We start from the raw sequence: 14951 nt of genomic DNA on the forward strand, positions 1-14951 counted from the left end.
ACAGTGAGAAGGTAACTTTTGTTTTTAATTCAGTGTCTGGCGTGACAAGGCGTTGATGTCTTTGCTCATTAGCATATATGATGATGCCTTTGTTCAAATGTACCATGTAACTTGACTCTATTATTTCTTCCTCTTCCTGAATGGTACCCATTCTTCTTTCATGTCATTTGTATGTGTGGTTACACATATGACTTATCTATAAATTGAGGTCCCCACATGCCAGAGAAAACGTGGTATTTGTCATTTCTCTTTGGGGGGCTGTTTTATTTCCCTCAGCTTTTCATCCCGTTTTCCTGAAAATGACATCATTTCACTCTTGTTTATGGCCAAATAAACCCCAATGAATATATATGCATTTCCTTTATCCCTCCATCAGTTTCTGGTTCCATAATGAGGCTACTGTGAGAAGTGCCACCGTCACCTTGGAGGGACAGGAGTCTCGTGGCATGACGACTTAGATCCCTTCAGGTCTATTCTCAGAAGTGGGAGAGCTGGATTATATGGGAACTTTCTTTTTAGTTTGTTTTTTTTTTTTTAACTGATTTCCTAGTTCACACAGTGCTCCCACGTCCATGCTAGCACTTGATTTATTCATTTACTTAGTTATTTTTGAAGCTTCAGATAATTTTTTGGAGTTTAAAAGGAAAGTCTCATAGCCAGGCGGTGGTGGCACACCTTTTACTCCAGCACTTGGGAAGAGAGGCAGGGGAATCTCAGTGATCTACAAAGTGATTTCCAGGACAGCCCAGATTGTTGTACAGAGAAACCCTGTCTTGAAAAACAAAACGAACAAGAAATAAAATAAAAGGAAAGGAAAAGTCCGGGGCAGGTGAGCTGTCTGTCTCCACGCTGCCCAGAAGAGAAGAATGGAGAAGCTTGGACGGAGGTGAGCCGTGGGGCACCAGGTTGTCACACAGTGGAGGAGGCACTTGGGGAAAAGAACACAAAAGTCTGAAGCATCAGTTGGGCGGTTTAAAAGTGCTCTTAAGTTATAGTCAGTACCTGAGAAAAAAGACTGAAGGGAAGGAAAAGACTATCTGCACTTTGCTGAGCCAGGACCCAGAGGCGCAGGCAGATCCAGATGGACCTCGTGGAGGCTCGGTTCCTAGGGACTGCGATCGTGGTTGATTTTAGGTTAGCTGTTCTTTTAAAATAAGATGAATAGCCATTCCGGCGCAGGTGAGATGGAATCTCAGTGTGGTTTTGGTTTGCAGTTTCCTGACGGCCGAGAATCTTGAGCATTTTCTTGGTGTATTTATTTGCTACGGTGAGACTCATCTGTTTATTTCATTCACCCATTTACTCATGGACTATTGGAGGCTGGCGTTCAATTTCTAGGGTTCTTTATATACTTTAGATAGCAATCCCTGTCAGATGTGTGACTCACAAAGATCTCCCCCATTCTGTGGCTCCCTCCTCACCGATTGCTTCCTTTGAAGAGCAGAAACTTTTTAATTTATGCAAAATTTCAATCTTAATTTCTTGAACTACTGGAGTCCTTTTCAAAAGCCTTTCTCCTATGCCTATATCTTAAAAATGTTTCTCCCGAGTTTTCCTTTAGTACTTCCAGATGTAACCTGAAGGCCTTTGATCCATTTTTCAAAGTTATTTTCACTTAGGGTGAGTGATATGGATCTAGTTTTGTTCTTGTATACAGGGATATCTAGTTCTCCCAGAACCACGTGTTAAAGAGATTGTCTTTTCTCCAATGGTTGCTTTTGCTCCTTTGCTAAAAGCATTAGGAAGCTGAAGTTTGGTCAGTTCATTCCTGAGTCTTTGATTTTATTCACCATGTGTGTGTATCTGTGCCAGTCCCGTGCTGCTTTTCTGTGGCTGGGTAGTAGAACTTTAACTTAGCCATTACCACACCTCCAGAGTGGTCTTTTTGCTCAGTATTGCTTAGGCTCAGTTTATTTTTTTCTTCCAGAGAAATTTAGATTTTTTTCTACTTCTGTGGCAAACACTGTTGGGATTTTTTTTTTTTTTTTTCCGAGACAGGGTTTCTCCGTAGCTTTGGTTCCTGTCCTGGAACTAGCTCTTGTAAACCAGGCTGGCCTCGAACTCACAGAGATCCGCCTGCCTCTGCCTCCGGAGTGCTGGGATTAAAGACGTGCGTGACCACCGCCCAGCGACCCTGAGGTCCTTAAAACCAGTTGTTCCCAGGGGTTCCAACAGGGGAAGTCAGGAGTGAGCCTTCGGTTTTAAGTGCATGGTAAAGAACATGCGCCAAAATCAAAGCTTCAAACCTCCAGTACATGCAAGCAGGTGCACACACCTCAGCCCAAGAAGGGAAACTGTGGACAAGCTCAAAACAACTCCTCGTCGCCCTAGGTACAAGTAGGCGCCTAGTTCACTCTGGTTAAGAAAGCTAGGGAGTAGCCGGGCGGTGGTGTGCACGCCTTTAATCCCAGCACTTGCGAGGCAGAGGTAGGCGGATTTCTGTGAGTTCGAGACGAGCCTGGTCTACAAGAGCTAGTTCCAGGACAGGCCCCCAAACCACAGAGAAACCCTGTCTCGAAAAAAAAAAAAAAAAAAAAAAAAAAAAAAAAAAAGCTAGGGAGTGGACAGCATTTTACAAAATGTTGAGCGCAAAACGTTTTAAAAAGTGGTTCTTAAAGGGAAAAAAACTCGCATTGATCGTATATGGGAAAACCTAAAGCTTGCAAACTTCCGTTCTGATAGCTGGGAGAATCCTGAACCTAGATCCCCAAGGGGAAGCAACCAACGTGCAGTACTGGTACTGTCGGGACATTTTACAATTTGTTCCTAGTTGTTTGGACTTATTTGAAAGTTTCAATCAACTTCAACAGTGCGAGCGGGAGGGAGGGCCAGGACCGTGCTCTCCGTCTTAGACTGGCTTTTGTGCCTTTGTTTGGTTTGGGTTGCCACAGTTTAGAGAGCGGTTAGGCGACTCTGACAGTTTCTTTGGCAACCACCTCCAGGACTAAGAGTCACGCCCTGCTACTTGGAAATGTAGGAGGCGGGGTCCGAGCTGTGGGCGGAGTCACTGGTAGGCGGGGCGGGCGATAGGCGGTGTTCCCCCTAGTGGGAGGGGCCTGGTCTTTAGAGCGTGGGTGGCTATTGGTAGTGGTCAGGGTCCCTAGCGCGGGGGCGGAGGAGTGGGCGGGGCCTAGGTGCGCCTGCGCAGTCCACTCTACTAGGCGGCGGAGGAAACACGGTAGAGGAAAGATGGAAGACTTCCAGGCTTCCGAAGAGGTAACGCCGGGATGGGCCACGGGAGGGTGGTGGCCGAGATCCAGGCGTGGCGCGGCCCCTCCTGGGAAGCCGCAGCTACTTCTGTCCACGGCCACCCAACCCGAGGCTGATGAGCCTGGGTGGCGGTTCCCAGCGGGCCACTCCGAGTCTTTCCCGCGTGGGCGGTGCCCGTGCGGGCTGGTGGATTCGGTAGGGCTCTCATCCTCCGCCGGGAGGGTGACATCATCCGCCCCTTAACTCTGCAGCAGACCCCAGCAGGGGCCGGCTAGGGAAAGTAGGGGTCCTGCAGTGGCTTCCCTGATGACACGGGCGCACAGGGCCTGCTCCCGGTCCCTGCAGTGGGGGTCTGCTGTCCTTCTGCAAGTGCAGACGCGCAAACAGAACCTGCCTTTGTCTCGGTGCCGCACCTTGTCCTTCAGTGCGGCGCTCCCCACCACCACGGGGTACATTTCATCTCAGTTTATCGCTCATTCCTGGGGCGGGGGGGGGTGTGATACAAGCACCAGAGTGCCCTAGACACTTGACTTGATGTGTTGTCAAAATGGCTTTTCCTTCGTTCTGACTTATTCAGGAAACAGCTTGAATGGACGCCCCAGTTATAGTTGCTCATTTTTTCTTCCTGAATGATCTTTTTTGAAGCTCATTAAAGTCCCATGTATTGCACAGTTTGCCAAAAATAAAATTTAAAAAAGCCTAACATTTACTCTTTTGACATTTCTAAAATGTAGTTCAACTGAGGGTATTCTGAGGGAAGAGTACACCATTTGCATTTATCAGAGACTTTCAGTTTTGGTCTAATTTCTCAACACAAACTTTATGGCAGTATCATTCTATGTTTGAATGCTGGTGGAATCCAACTGAGTAATCTCAGGCCACGATTCGGATGCAGCTGGCAAAGGGGCTGCCTTACCCAAATAGCAAACTGGCAGAAGGCTAAAAACTGTGTTGTAGTCTTGGCTAGTCGAACTTCATAAAAAGGAAATGGCCCGTGTGGAGAGAAAGCCCCTAAAACTACATTGAGGTTCCAGTTTGTGCACGTGAACTGGCTAGAGATGTCTGGGCAGAGCGGTCTGAGTTTTACACGGGATGTTAGCAGCAGGAGGATGGATGCCCACTGTTATTTACCCTCAACCTTTTCTGCCTGCCCAGATTCTCCCGAGTTCATTTATCTTTCTTGTAGCAGCTGGCACTGCCCACTGCCTTCCAGACACCTTCCCTTCGGTCTTTCTCCTGCTCTAGCTGTGTGGAGAGCTGCGGAAGGGACTTTGCTTTGTGGTTTAGGATCACTGTACTTACTCAGGAAGAGTCTTCCAACTGACTCACTCTCTAAGACACCACGTTTGCACTAGTTTAGTGATTCGGTTTTGTTTCCAAATGACTTTGGGAGTCTAACAACTGAGCTGGCTTTGGGTCATCAACTCTTGTTCCTCCTGAAGAGAAAGGAGTATTACCCAATACTAGAACAGGGCAGGGCCCATGGTGGTCAGCAGCCAGGAAATGTCTTCAACAAAACAGGACTGTCTGCCTTTCTACCAGGAAGGCAGAGGCCTCGGGGCTGCCAGTGCTAAGGATGGCCCAGAACTTGGAATAGTTTGTTCTCAAATGAGCAGCACACGGGCAGGCTAGTGTCTGGCCAATGTCATTTTCAGGACACCTTACACCCAGTCAGATCCACTATTTTGTCAGAAGGAGACTAAGAGACTAAACTCCTTCAGGCCCTGCTTTACTGATGGCCCACAGGGTGGAGAAATGTGACACACACCAGCCTCTTACACGTTACAGGTCCTAATCTGTTTACCTCAGGGAAGAGAACATCCCGTCTCTAAAATGGTTACGCTTCTTCAGCTAGTTTGTATGGAAGTCAAGAAACTCATAATACAACGCCTGTACTGGCTAATGGTTCCACCAGCCAGCTACAAGGGAAGGAGAGAAAGGATTCTCGTGGGATTTTAACAGTGTTTACCTGTGCTTCGGTCCTGCAGAGCAGGGACCCTGTGGCACCAGCTGTTCTGCGTCTCTGGGCTCTGAGCAGTACAGGTCCTCTTGTCTGGTCAGCAGCCTGGTTTCTGAGTCACGTTCATTGTCTCACTGTGTTTACTGATGCTGTGGAGAAAGAGCTTTTAAACCAAACTTATCTAAGTTTTCTTCCTTAACAGACTGCATTTGTTGTCGACGAAGTGAGCAACATTGTAAAGGAGGTAGGTGGGAACATGCCTGTCTTTCAAGTGTCTGATTGATGGCTGTGTCTTAGGGTTACTATAGCTGTGATGAAACACCACGACCAAAGCAGCTTGGGCAGAAAAGGGTTTATTTGACCTACCCTTCCCCATCACTGTTCATCACTGTAGGATGTCAGGACAGGAACTCAGGGCAGGAACCTGGAGGCAGGAGCTGATGCAAAAGCCTTGGAGGGGTGCTGCTTACTGACTTGCTCTCCATAGCTTGCTCAGCCTACTTTCTTAGAGAATGCAGGACCATCTGCCCAGGGATGGCATCACCCACAATGGGCTGGGCTCTTCCCCTTCATTCACTAATTAAGAAAATGCCCTACAGGTGTGCCTACAGCCTGGTCTTACAGAGACATTTTCTCAGTTGAGGCTCCCACCTCTCAGATGACTTTAGCTTGTGTCAAGTTGACATAAAACTGTCCAGCACAGCTTGTATGAGGGAAACGCCATATGAATTAAAACGGGAAAAATCTCAACAGCTATTGAGCCCGTGTTTTGGCTTTTCAAATATTTTTACTTATATATGTAAAACTTACTCTCATTTTACAAATTATATATACTGAGTCAGGAAATCTCACATGGCATTGGAAGATGTCAAGGCAGAGTCTGTAACTTTGCAGCAAGGAAGATTCATGACTCCAGTGTTGGATGAAAAAGAGCAGCTGCAGAGAAACTGTAACAACTTCCATAGCTCAGGACCTGGTGATACAGCTGGGGGATGCATTATTGATACGAATCTTAGTACCTCCCTTAAACAATGAGGATGGCAGACAAAAGGAATTGGATCACTGTGATTGGGTAACTCACAAAAGCAGTGTTAAGGGAGGAAGGTTATTTTGGCTCACGGTTGGAAGGGATCCAGTCCATCATAGCGACAGAGTGTGCAGTGACTGGTCACCATGCATCTTTGTCTAGTTTAGGTTAACCGGATGTGGGTAACACCATTCCACAGGCTGGGGTCCCAATCCGAAGAGAAGGGAGAAAGCATGTTGAGCCCCAGCATTCACTGCCCAGTTTCTGACTGCAGACTAACATGATTAGCTGCCTTGGGCCCCTGCTGCCATGACATTCCCACCGTCATGACTGGGAGCTAGAATTAACCCCTCTTGTTTTTGCCAAGTACCATTTGAGGTCCTTCAAAGTAATTTTGGATTGACTGCAATGTAAGGTTATTGATGTCCATTACTGAGTTGTGCCAGCATTAAAGAATCTCTATGTTGTGAAAAGTATCCAAAACCAAAGTGACGTCTCCACTTTATGTACAGTGTTGAACATTGGGTGTGGTTTTTCTGGGAGTATAAGTTTGCCTTTTATTGTTTCTTCAAGGTCATGTTTCCTGTGGAACAGGCGGGAGGTGGAAAGTGGTAGATTAAACCAGAGCTGGGAAAAGTAGATTGGGCTTCATAGGGGTGACTTCTGCCTCTTGCCTTCTGCTTCCACTGGGACTCAGTGCCCAGGCCGCAGGTGGTTTAAAGCACACGTTAGTGGTCCAGGGAGTGTGAGGTGACAGTCTTTAGACTTGTCCTGCCCTCGGGCTGTTTAAAAGTGGGGGTGGGGGTGAGTGGCTCCAAAGCTAGAGGTTTCCTTTCTCCCTAGAAACTGAATTCCACAGTGCATAGTGGTTGCCCTTCTTCCTGGGCAGTATTTGTATTTGGCAATACCCTGACTAAAGCAGACCACTCACTGGTCCTTAGCTTGTGGTGTGTTCTCAGCCTAGAGTGGGCTGTGGGGCACCTAGGGGCTGTGTTAGCGTGACTGGTGAGAGCCCCAAGTCTGCAACTGGAAATCATGGCATCTATGATGTCGGTTTTCATCCTGAGAAGACCAGTTGCTGCACTTGGCCTGCAGTGTCTGACCCTGCTCCTTCACCACTGTGCAGTGAGGCCCCCGAGCCTGTGTCTAAAAACAAGCCATGGCCCTTAGTGAATGTAGATTAGCAGAGGCGGGGAGGGAGCTGCTAGGGTCTGCACTGGCGTCTAGAGTGGGGAAAGAACCAGGGGTCACTGGATGGGAAGCAGGGATAGGACAGTGAGGACACTCTGCAGAAGCCCTGGAACATGGGGGAAATGCACCACAGCTCAAGCGTTGGGATGTGAAAGGCTGGGCAGTGCGTGATGCGGTGACGTAACCCATAAAATGAGGGTGAAAAGCACTAGACTAGAAGACTGGATCAGTTGTATATTGCCAGCTATACAGCCAGTAAAATGTCATCTAACATACACTACTAGGTTGCATATTTTATGGTTTGATAAAAATGTCTGGTATACTTTATAAAGAAATTGGCAAAATCAAATGTTTTTCAACCTCTATAAGAAAAAGTGTTGCTTATCTAGGATATTAGCAGTAGCTGAACAGTCAATCTGTTTGTTTAGTCAAAATGTTGAACACGTTTGACAGATTCTGTAAAACACAGATCTTCAGCCAGTGTAAACATAACTGGAACGCAGTGTGATGCTGAAGGAAGCCACGTATGCAAAGGAGCCCCAAGCTTAAGCATAAGCACGTGTCTTCCCCGGGTCTGTCTTTAGCTGCTAGGTGGACCGTGGGCCATGTCGGTTGACTGGAGGGTGTGGTATCTGGACTCCGTCCGTGACCTCTGTGCCTCTTCCCTAGGCTATAGAAAGTGCCATCGGCGGCAATGCCTACCAGCACAGCAAAGTCAATCAGTGGACCACAAATGTCGTGGAACAGACTCTGAGCCAACTCACCAAGCTGGGGAAGCCATTTAAATACATAGGTAATGGATCTTCTCTTGTGTGTTTTGATACCATTCTTTAAACACTGATCAGAGGTATAGCAATTTGTTGCCTAAGCTCAAAGAAAGTTCCTGAACTTCAGGGCCAGGTCTCCTGTGTAGTGAATGAACCCTGCACTTCATCCATCAGGCTGATACCACTGTTGCAGGACTTCTGTCAAACAGGCATTTACAGGATTTCTGGTCTGACACTTTTAGATGTTAAGATAAAGGAAACATAGATAGGCAGTATCTATAATTTAGGAACATCAGCCGTGTGATCTACCTACATTTAAAGCAGGCAAAGTGAACTCATGTTGCCAAGGTTTCTAACACAAGTTTGTTTAATTTAAGTGACCTGTGTAATCATGCAGAAGAATGGGGCTGGGTTACACACCGCGAGTTCCTGCTTCTGGGACAGCTCTACTGACGGTAGGATTTTCGCCCTCTTGGGAAATGTTATGCCCATTGCTCCTCAACTTTTCCATAGCTCTGTGGTCCAGAGCAGTGTTCTGTGAAGTGCGCGCTTAGATGTCTTCACATTCCCCGTGCATCTCTGTAAAAGTCGTCACTGCCTGGCATAGACGCGGACCCCAGATCTCTGAGGGTTTGAGACCACCCTGGATTGCATAGTGAGCCCCTACCCAAACATCCTGTAGACACTTGCCTATTTATCTGTAAGTGAAGTCACTTTCTCTGTGTGTCTTCCCTGCAGGGAGCTGCACAGTCCGATGGGAGAACAAGACCATGTACTGTATCGTCAGTGCCTTCGGACTGTCCATCTGACCTCCTCGCCAGCCTGCTGCCTCCGGTGTCTCAACATCTCCCCTTCATCCTAACACCAGCTAGGGATTGCGTGAACGTCTTCCTCCTCTTTGTGTTTTGTGGCACTCGAAATGTAGAGAAAAAAAAAAGCCAAATGACTCCACGGTCACAGGACCCGTACGGCGTCAGGCAGATGAGCCGCCAGCTGTCACCTGAGGCTGGTAGTGCCGCTTGTCTTAACTCTTATCTTTTCAAAGGTGCTAAGAACCGAAGTCTGCTAGGAGGAATCTTTCTCTACTTTCTGAAATGATTCAGATACACTAATTTTCCATACTTTATACTTTTGTTAGAATAATAAATTATTCAAAATTAAAGTTTGGTGTTCTGTGGTCTGGAGCATCACACATGAATCTATGTTGCTGCCTTCAGAAGTATTTTTTTTAAAGGTTGCTTTCAGCCCTTTGCACGCTGACATAAAGAGTGTCGGTGAACACTGCCCTGGCTGACGGGCTCAGAACAGGTCACGGGCCTGTCTTTTACTGTGATTGGTGAGACCTGGTGACACTGGCGGAGCCGGAGAGGCCGTGAACCTCAGAGGCAGGTTGGACACGCGTGACAAGATGAGCCTCCCGTGGAGGCCTGGAACGGTGGCAGATGTCTCTCCCCCACAGTTTGGTTGTTTCATTTTTAAATTACATTATTATCTGTGACAGTTAGTGAGACCACGAGCACCGTTACACACTTGTGGGAGTTGGTTCTTTCTCCGTCCCTGGGCACAGAACTCGGGTAGGCAGGCTTGGTGGCAGCACCTTCACCTGCTGAACCATCTCAGGTGATACAAACCAGGAAGCAAAAAAAGCATAGGAGAAAAAAACCTTGGAGTCTTTGCCTGGCAACATGGTAAACGTAAAATATCTTAGTCAAGGGGAAGATTGCAGCTCTGCCTTAGCCCTCCAGAATGGAAGTGTGCTGGTTTTACCTGTGGGAGCAGGAGCCCAGCCATGTGGTGACCCTCCATGCCTAGTTCCTGCTTTCTGGAAGTGAAAGGGTAGAAGTTGGACGAGCCAGTGAGCCCCAACTCCTGCATGCTTGGCTCAGTGCAGTACACTGCACCTTTTAATCCCATGTTGTTGAATTTTCACTAGCAGCCGTGTGTTTAGTACATGGCTGACAAGAGACTTTCAGAATTACTCTGGTCACACGTAATGCAGTTGCCTGGGTATCACAAAGGGCTTGCAGCTTGTCCAACTAATTCCAAATCACAAATCATAGTTGTCTGTTGACCGCTTTGGGGTTCTTGTGGGCCACATTAAACACTATGATGATTGGCACTACCGCTTGCTTGGTGTGTGCATGCGTGGTCTGTGTAGGAGTGCATACTCGCAAGTGTGTCTTCTATGCTTGTTCGATTCCAGCTTATTGTCTCACTGAATGTACAGCTCACTGTTTGACTAGATTGGCTGGCCACCAAGGCCCAGGAGCCACCCGCCTCTGCTCTGCTTTCCCAGCCCGGGTTACAGACACATGCCACTGTGCCCGCTTCTACATGGAAACTGGATCCAAAGTCACAAGCACCTTACCCTCAGCTGTCTCTCAGTGCCCCAAGCTGAAGACTCTTTGTAAAGCACTCATATAAAAAGCAAGTAATACATAAAAGATGAAAAGTCTGAAATACACCACTGTCAGCATGAAGCTGCTACGATTTGCATATGAAATGGCCCTTACAGGCGCCTGTGCTGGAGTGCTATTTGGGGAGGAGACTTTAGAGGTAAAGGCCGCTGAAGGAAGCAGATATAGAAGCATGTCCCTGGGGCAAGGCCTCTGGTCCCATCCTGTCACCCTCTTTGCCTCCTGGGCACCAGGAAGTGAGCCATGTTGCCACATAATCTTGGCACCGTGTTCATCATGGGTCTATGGTGGAGTGAGCTAACCACTCATGAACTGGACTAACTGTCCTGTGAGTCATTCATCAGGTCTCTCTCTGTCACAGCAATGAAAGGTCTAATACAGAAGCCAGTCCCAAAACATGACTTTTATTGAGTTTTCTATAAATAAGCATTTATTAACTCCTTGACTGACTACCCAGGTGACTCTGCTCCACCCAAACTTAGTCCACAGTTCCTGTATTCCTTCTGAACTTAGAGCCTAGTGTCTTTACTTAACAAATATTTATAGACATTTGTAAAAAATACATTTTTCAGTAGCAGAAAACCCTGTGTCATAAAATGTAATTACACCTGTTCTGTGTCCCGGGATGTGTCGTGGGGTAGTATTAGACCTAGAAGCACCCAAAACACCAAGATAAACTGTTTAGCAAGATGTTGGACTAAATTAGTTTCTCTTTGGCCTGAAAAAAAGTTGTCTCTCTCTCCTTTCCCCCATCCCTCCAAGAAAGAAATCTAACCACTAAGGCAACGGATTTCTAAACCCTCAAATGTACAAATAATACACATCAGATGTCAGGTCTGTTCGTCACGGAGCGCTCAGAGAAGGCCCTTCTAATTCTGCCTTTCATGGGTATGTTCTCTGTATAGTTAGTAACCATCTTCTAACCTGATACCATACCTGTGTCTTCAGTGGCTTAGCTCTTGAGCCTGGTGAGGTCTGTTTTATAAACTCTGCAGTTGGCGTCACACATGTAAACTCACTGCAATCCGCAACTGCACGGAGACCCACCTTGCGAGCCTTAAATGTATTTCACACATCCCCTCTAGCCAGTCAAATGGCGTTTGAAGGCACCATGTCACTGCTACAATGTTCGACAATAAATCAAGCAGACTCACTACCCACAAGGATAGCGAAGCTCCCTCGGGGGAAGCCGGGAGACATCTCTTCATTTTCCAGGTTCCCTTAGATTGGACCAATATCAAAAATACCCAGAGACAGTAATATTCAAACCATTACAGTGAAAGAACTTGTCAGCTCTTCGAATTTGTAACTTAAATTTATAAAACTTTAATTCCCTTAGAGCAAAACAATCTTCTCATTACTATCAAAAGTTTCTGGTTAGTGTTTGACCCTAAGACCTACAGCTTCAGTCTGCCCACCCAAGTCTCTAGAGCTGTAGGCAGAGTCTACACAGCTTATAATCCATGATTGTGCATGACGCAAGGGAGGAAAGTGTGAAGACAGTTTCATGACCACTTCCCCTTAGGTGCTTCTTTGTAATTCCTATTTCCAACAACAAAAAAAAATCATTCCCTTATTTCAGTTTCACAGACACGAGGATCAGTCTATAATTATACTGCAGGACAGAATTAAAAGTCCGCAAGTCTACATAAATGCTTAAAATACCTTACACTGACTGATAAACAGCATCCTAAATCATGGAGAATTTTTTATAATGATCAAAGCATGTAAACTATCACATATTGGAACGTCTTGAAATCAGCACAAGTCAGTGTCTAGAAGACAGCAGCTGCAGTGGTCTGTTAGGAGCTGGTGTTGGTAACAACCTTCCAAGGTCTCTGAGAACACCGACTCGGGGATCACAGCGCTGCAAGTGTCAGAATCATGTAAACTTGTCACCTTGCAGCTAGAGTTTTCATTCAAATGTTCCTATTTGTAAGGTTCTTTTTAAACAATGCACATGGAATCCATACTAAAGTACACTGACGTTTAAGAAGACGGGCAGGCAGAGTGAAGTCTCCAGGCATCCCTGGGCAGTAACCTGCAGCTCAGAGCAGAAATCTGAGTTGGTGCATAGATGAAGGGAACACGGGCAGCTGTTCCTGGGCCTCTGGGTTTGCAGGCGTTCACCAAGGTGTTGGTGGGAGGCTCCATGGAGTGTGATGGAGAACAGCGACACACACGGGACTTCCAGTGTTGAATTGCACTAGTGCGGGTGACATCCCTTTTCTACAGCAACACTCCAAGGACAGAACGACCGTCAAGTAAGTTCCTTCATCTGAAGGTGTTTCCATAGCCATTCAGAATGTTTAACTTTGTCTTCATTTTAGTTCCCAATGTTAAACTGAAAACTTTTGGTAATAAAGAATTTCTGATACAGTAGTATTTTACATAGCTTTCATTAAAAACAAAAAAACCAAGTCAGAACTCTTTGGGGTTTCACAATTCAGTGGAGTTGCAGAAACTCTTGGACTGGGAAGGGCACCCTGTTTTCCATCCTTACCACAGGAAGAGAAGACCCAATCCTATCGTGTATGCTGACACTTGGACACAGACCCTTCAAAAGCACCGTGGCATAATACCTTGCATACAGGACTACTGACTTGTAGACACCTTGGCTTCCTCCAGTCTGGCACCCACATGCACACACACACATGTGCACACACACATGTGCGCACACACACACATGCGCACACACACACATGTGCACACACACACATGTGCGCACACACACATATACCCCCTGACTCAACTGCTCCGGGGCAGTGGTGGACTGCCACCTAGCTACCCACCATTCCTGACAGCTGCATCGTGCATGGCTCACCAGATGCCGTCAAGGCCATCATTCCAGATGCTCAGGAGTCAGCGCTCTGACCACTCGTGTCTGTGGAGATGGAGGCAGTCTGCCCACCTGAGGCAGGTGCGGGCCCAGCTCCACACCGAGGGTAGAGTGCTACAGAAAGGAGCCCTGGAGAAGAGACTGCCATGCTGGGACCTCGGTCATCAGGCCTCCCACCAACTCAGAGTTAGCAAATTGCTTTTTAAGAGGAAACAGGACATAATTCTTTTTATTAAAATGGGTAATTTCTCCTCATGATCGCACACAGACTTCATCTTGTCCAGTATCTCTGTGAAAGGATCTGCCTTTGGGTTCGCTACCAGCCAGCCTCTTGGGGAATAGTGGAGCTACCCGACAGCAGACTCCAACCACACATCTCAATCCTTTTGGTTTTTCTTTTTAAAAATATGTAAACAAATAAGGAACAGGAAACCTTTGCCTCCAGGAAGAGTCCAGACACACACAGGCAGAAGGACCAGGACACGTCACTAGGAAAACTTCCGGCCCCCGTGGTGTCCCGCCTGCTGCCAGGGCTCAGTCACTGTCCGACTCCTCCTTGTACTTGGCCCGGATGGCCTGGCCGTTCTGGAGAGGCATTTCTTCATAGTCGCTCCTGCCACAGAAGAGACCTTTGACACGCTGCCCTCTGTGCACGTGTGTGAAAGGCAGGGGGCAATCGAGTGTCTCCTTAATCATCCTCTACCTCATTTTATTTGCCTGTTTACGGGGTCTCTTACAGAACTGAGCTCACTGATTCAGCTGGAGTGGCTGGTCACTGAGCTCCAGGGATCTTTGCGTCCCCAATCCCCAGTGCTGGGACTGTAGACCCACTGAGCACGGGGCCTGACTTTTCTTTGTGTTGTGTTTTGTTTTATGAGACAGGGTCTCACTACATAACCTTGGTTGGCCTTGAACTCAAAGATCCTCCTGCTTCTATCTCCTAAGTGCTAGGATTAAAAGGGTGTGCCACCCCATCCAGCTCAAAATCTGGCATTTTACCGGGGTCCTCAGGCTTTATATAGCAGGGATTTACTAAGTCACCTCTCCAGCCCCCATCTGTTAGCCCTTGACTGCCTCTGTTGTCACACTGACTGCTGTCCGGAAAGAACTCCTCTCACAGCCTCCCTCTTAGTCACCCGACACTTGTCCCCTCTCCCCAGCGCGACTCTCCGCACCTATTAGTTCAGACAAATCTGGTCTGTAGTTACCACACACACAGGCCTTCCACAAAGTGGAATGCCACTAAATCCATGCGAAGCACACAAAACAAAGCCATAAAACTCCGTCCGCCACTCCCGGGCAACAGTCTCCAAATGCTGTCATTTCAGTAAGCAGAGACAGGCTGGAAGGTACACGGTGACTGTGACTTACCCGTAAATCACATCATCATCAGAGTCGTTCAGCATGGAAAAGGCAGGGTTGTCTTTTAGCTGCGACTCTAAAAATCAACAAAAGCATTTTGAATGAGAGCATTTTGTGTTATTAGCCCAGGTAGGAGTCCGAAGGAACTAGGACCCAAGCCCTAAACAAACTTAGAGAG

The 14951-nt window shown here is 47.2% G+C and overlaps 2 protein-coding genes across 4 annotated transcripts in view; one reads left to right on the forward strand and one right to left on the reverse strand.

Moving 5' to 3' along the window:
- Positions 1 to 3162: 3162 nt before the first annotated feature.
- Positions 3163 to 9317, forward strand: Dynlt1 (dynein light chain Tctex-type 1). 2 transcript variants are annotated; one of them, XM_005363394.2, is made up of 5 exons: positions 3163 to 3216; positions 5373 to 5414; positions 8058 to 8181; positions 8533 to 8610; positions 8894 to 9317. In XM_005363394.2, exons 1-5 carry the CDS (start codon positions 3190 to 3192, stop codon positions 8962 to 8964), a joined length of 342 nt encoding a protein of 113 aa, XP_005363451.1. In that variant the 5' UTR covers positions 3163 to 3189; the 3' UTR covers positions 8965 to 9317. The 2 variants fall into 2 exon arrangements, with proteins under 2 accessions (XP_005363451.1, XP_013207749.1); XM_013352295.2 differs by lacking the exon at positions 8894 to 9317 and having other exon boundaries at positions 8553 to 8608.
- A 1416-nt stretch (positions 9318 to 10733) lies between these two features.
- The window catches only part of Tmem181 (transmembrane protein 181), a 62083-nt gene continuing 57865 nt past the window's right edge, over positions 10734 to 14951 (reverse strand). For both annotated transcript variants that reach the window (XM_026787380.1, XM_005363395.2), the window contains exons 16-17: positions 14783 to 14849; positions 10734 to 14024 (exon numbers count right to left, since the gene is read on the reverse strand). In XM_026787380.1, coding sequence (XP_026643181.1) covers positions 13946 to 14024; positions 14783 to 14849 — 146 coding nt within the window. In that variant the 3' untranslated portion in view covers positions 10734 to 13945. The remainder of the gene's footprint in view (positions 14025 to 14782; positions 14850 to 14951) is intronic.

Source organism: Microtus ochrogaster, linkage group LG9 (assembly GCF_000317375.1).
Source record: "Microtus ochrogaster isolate Prairie Vole_2 linkage group LG9, MicOch1.0, whole genome shotgun sequence".
Lineage (NCBI taxonomy): Eukaryota > Metazoa > Chordata > Mammalia > Rodentia > Cricetidae > Microtus > Microtus ochrogaster.

Bases quoted from the DNA above. Each gene is read 5' to 3' on its own strand.
- Dynlt1 (XM_005363394.2), top strand. From the start codon at position 3,190: ATGGAAGACTTCCAGGCTTCCGAAGAG. The intron at 3,217-5,372 runs GTAACGCCGGGA...CTTCCTTAACAG, and splicing joins ACTTCCAGGCTTCCGAAGAG to ACTGCATTTGTTGTCGACGA. The intron at 8,611-8,893 runs GTAGGATTTTCG...TCTTCCCTGCAG, and splicing joins CTGGGACAGCTCTACTGACG to GGAGCTGCACAGTCCGATGG.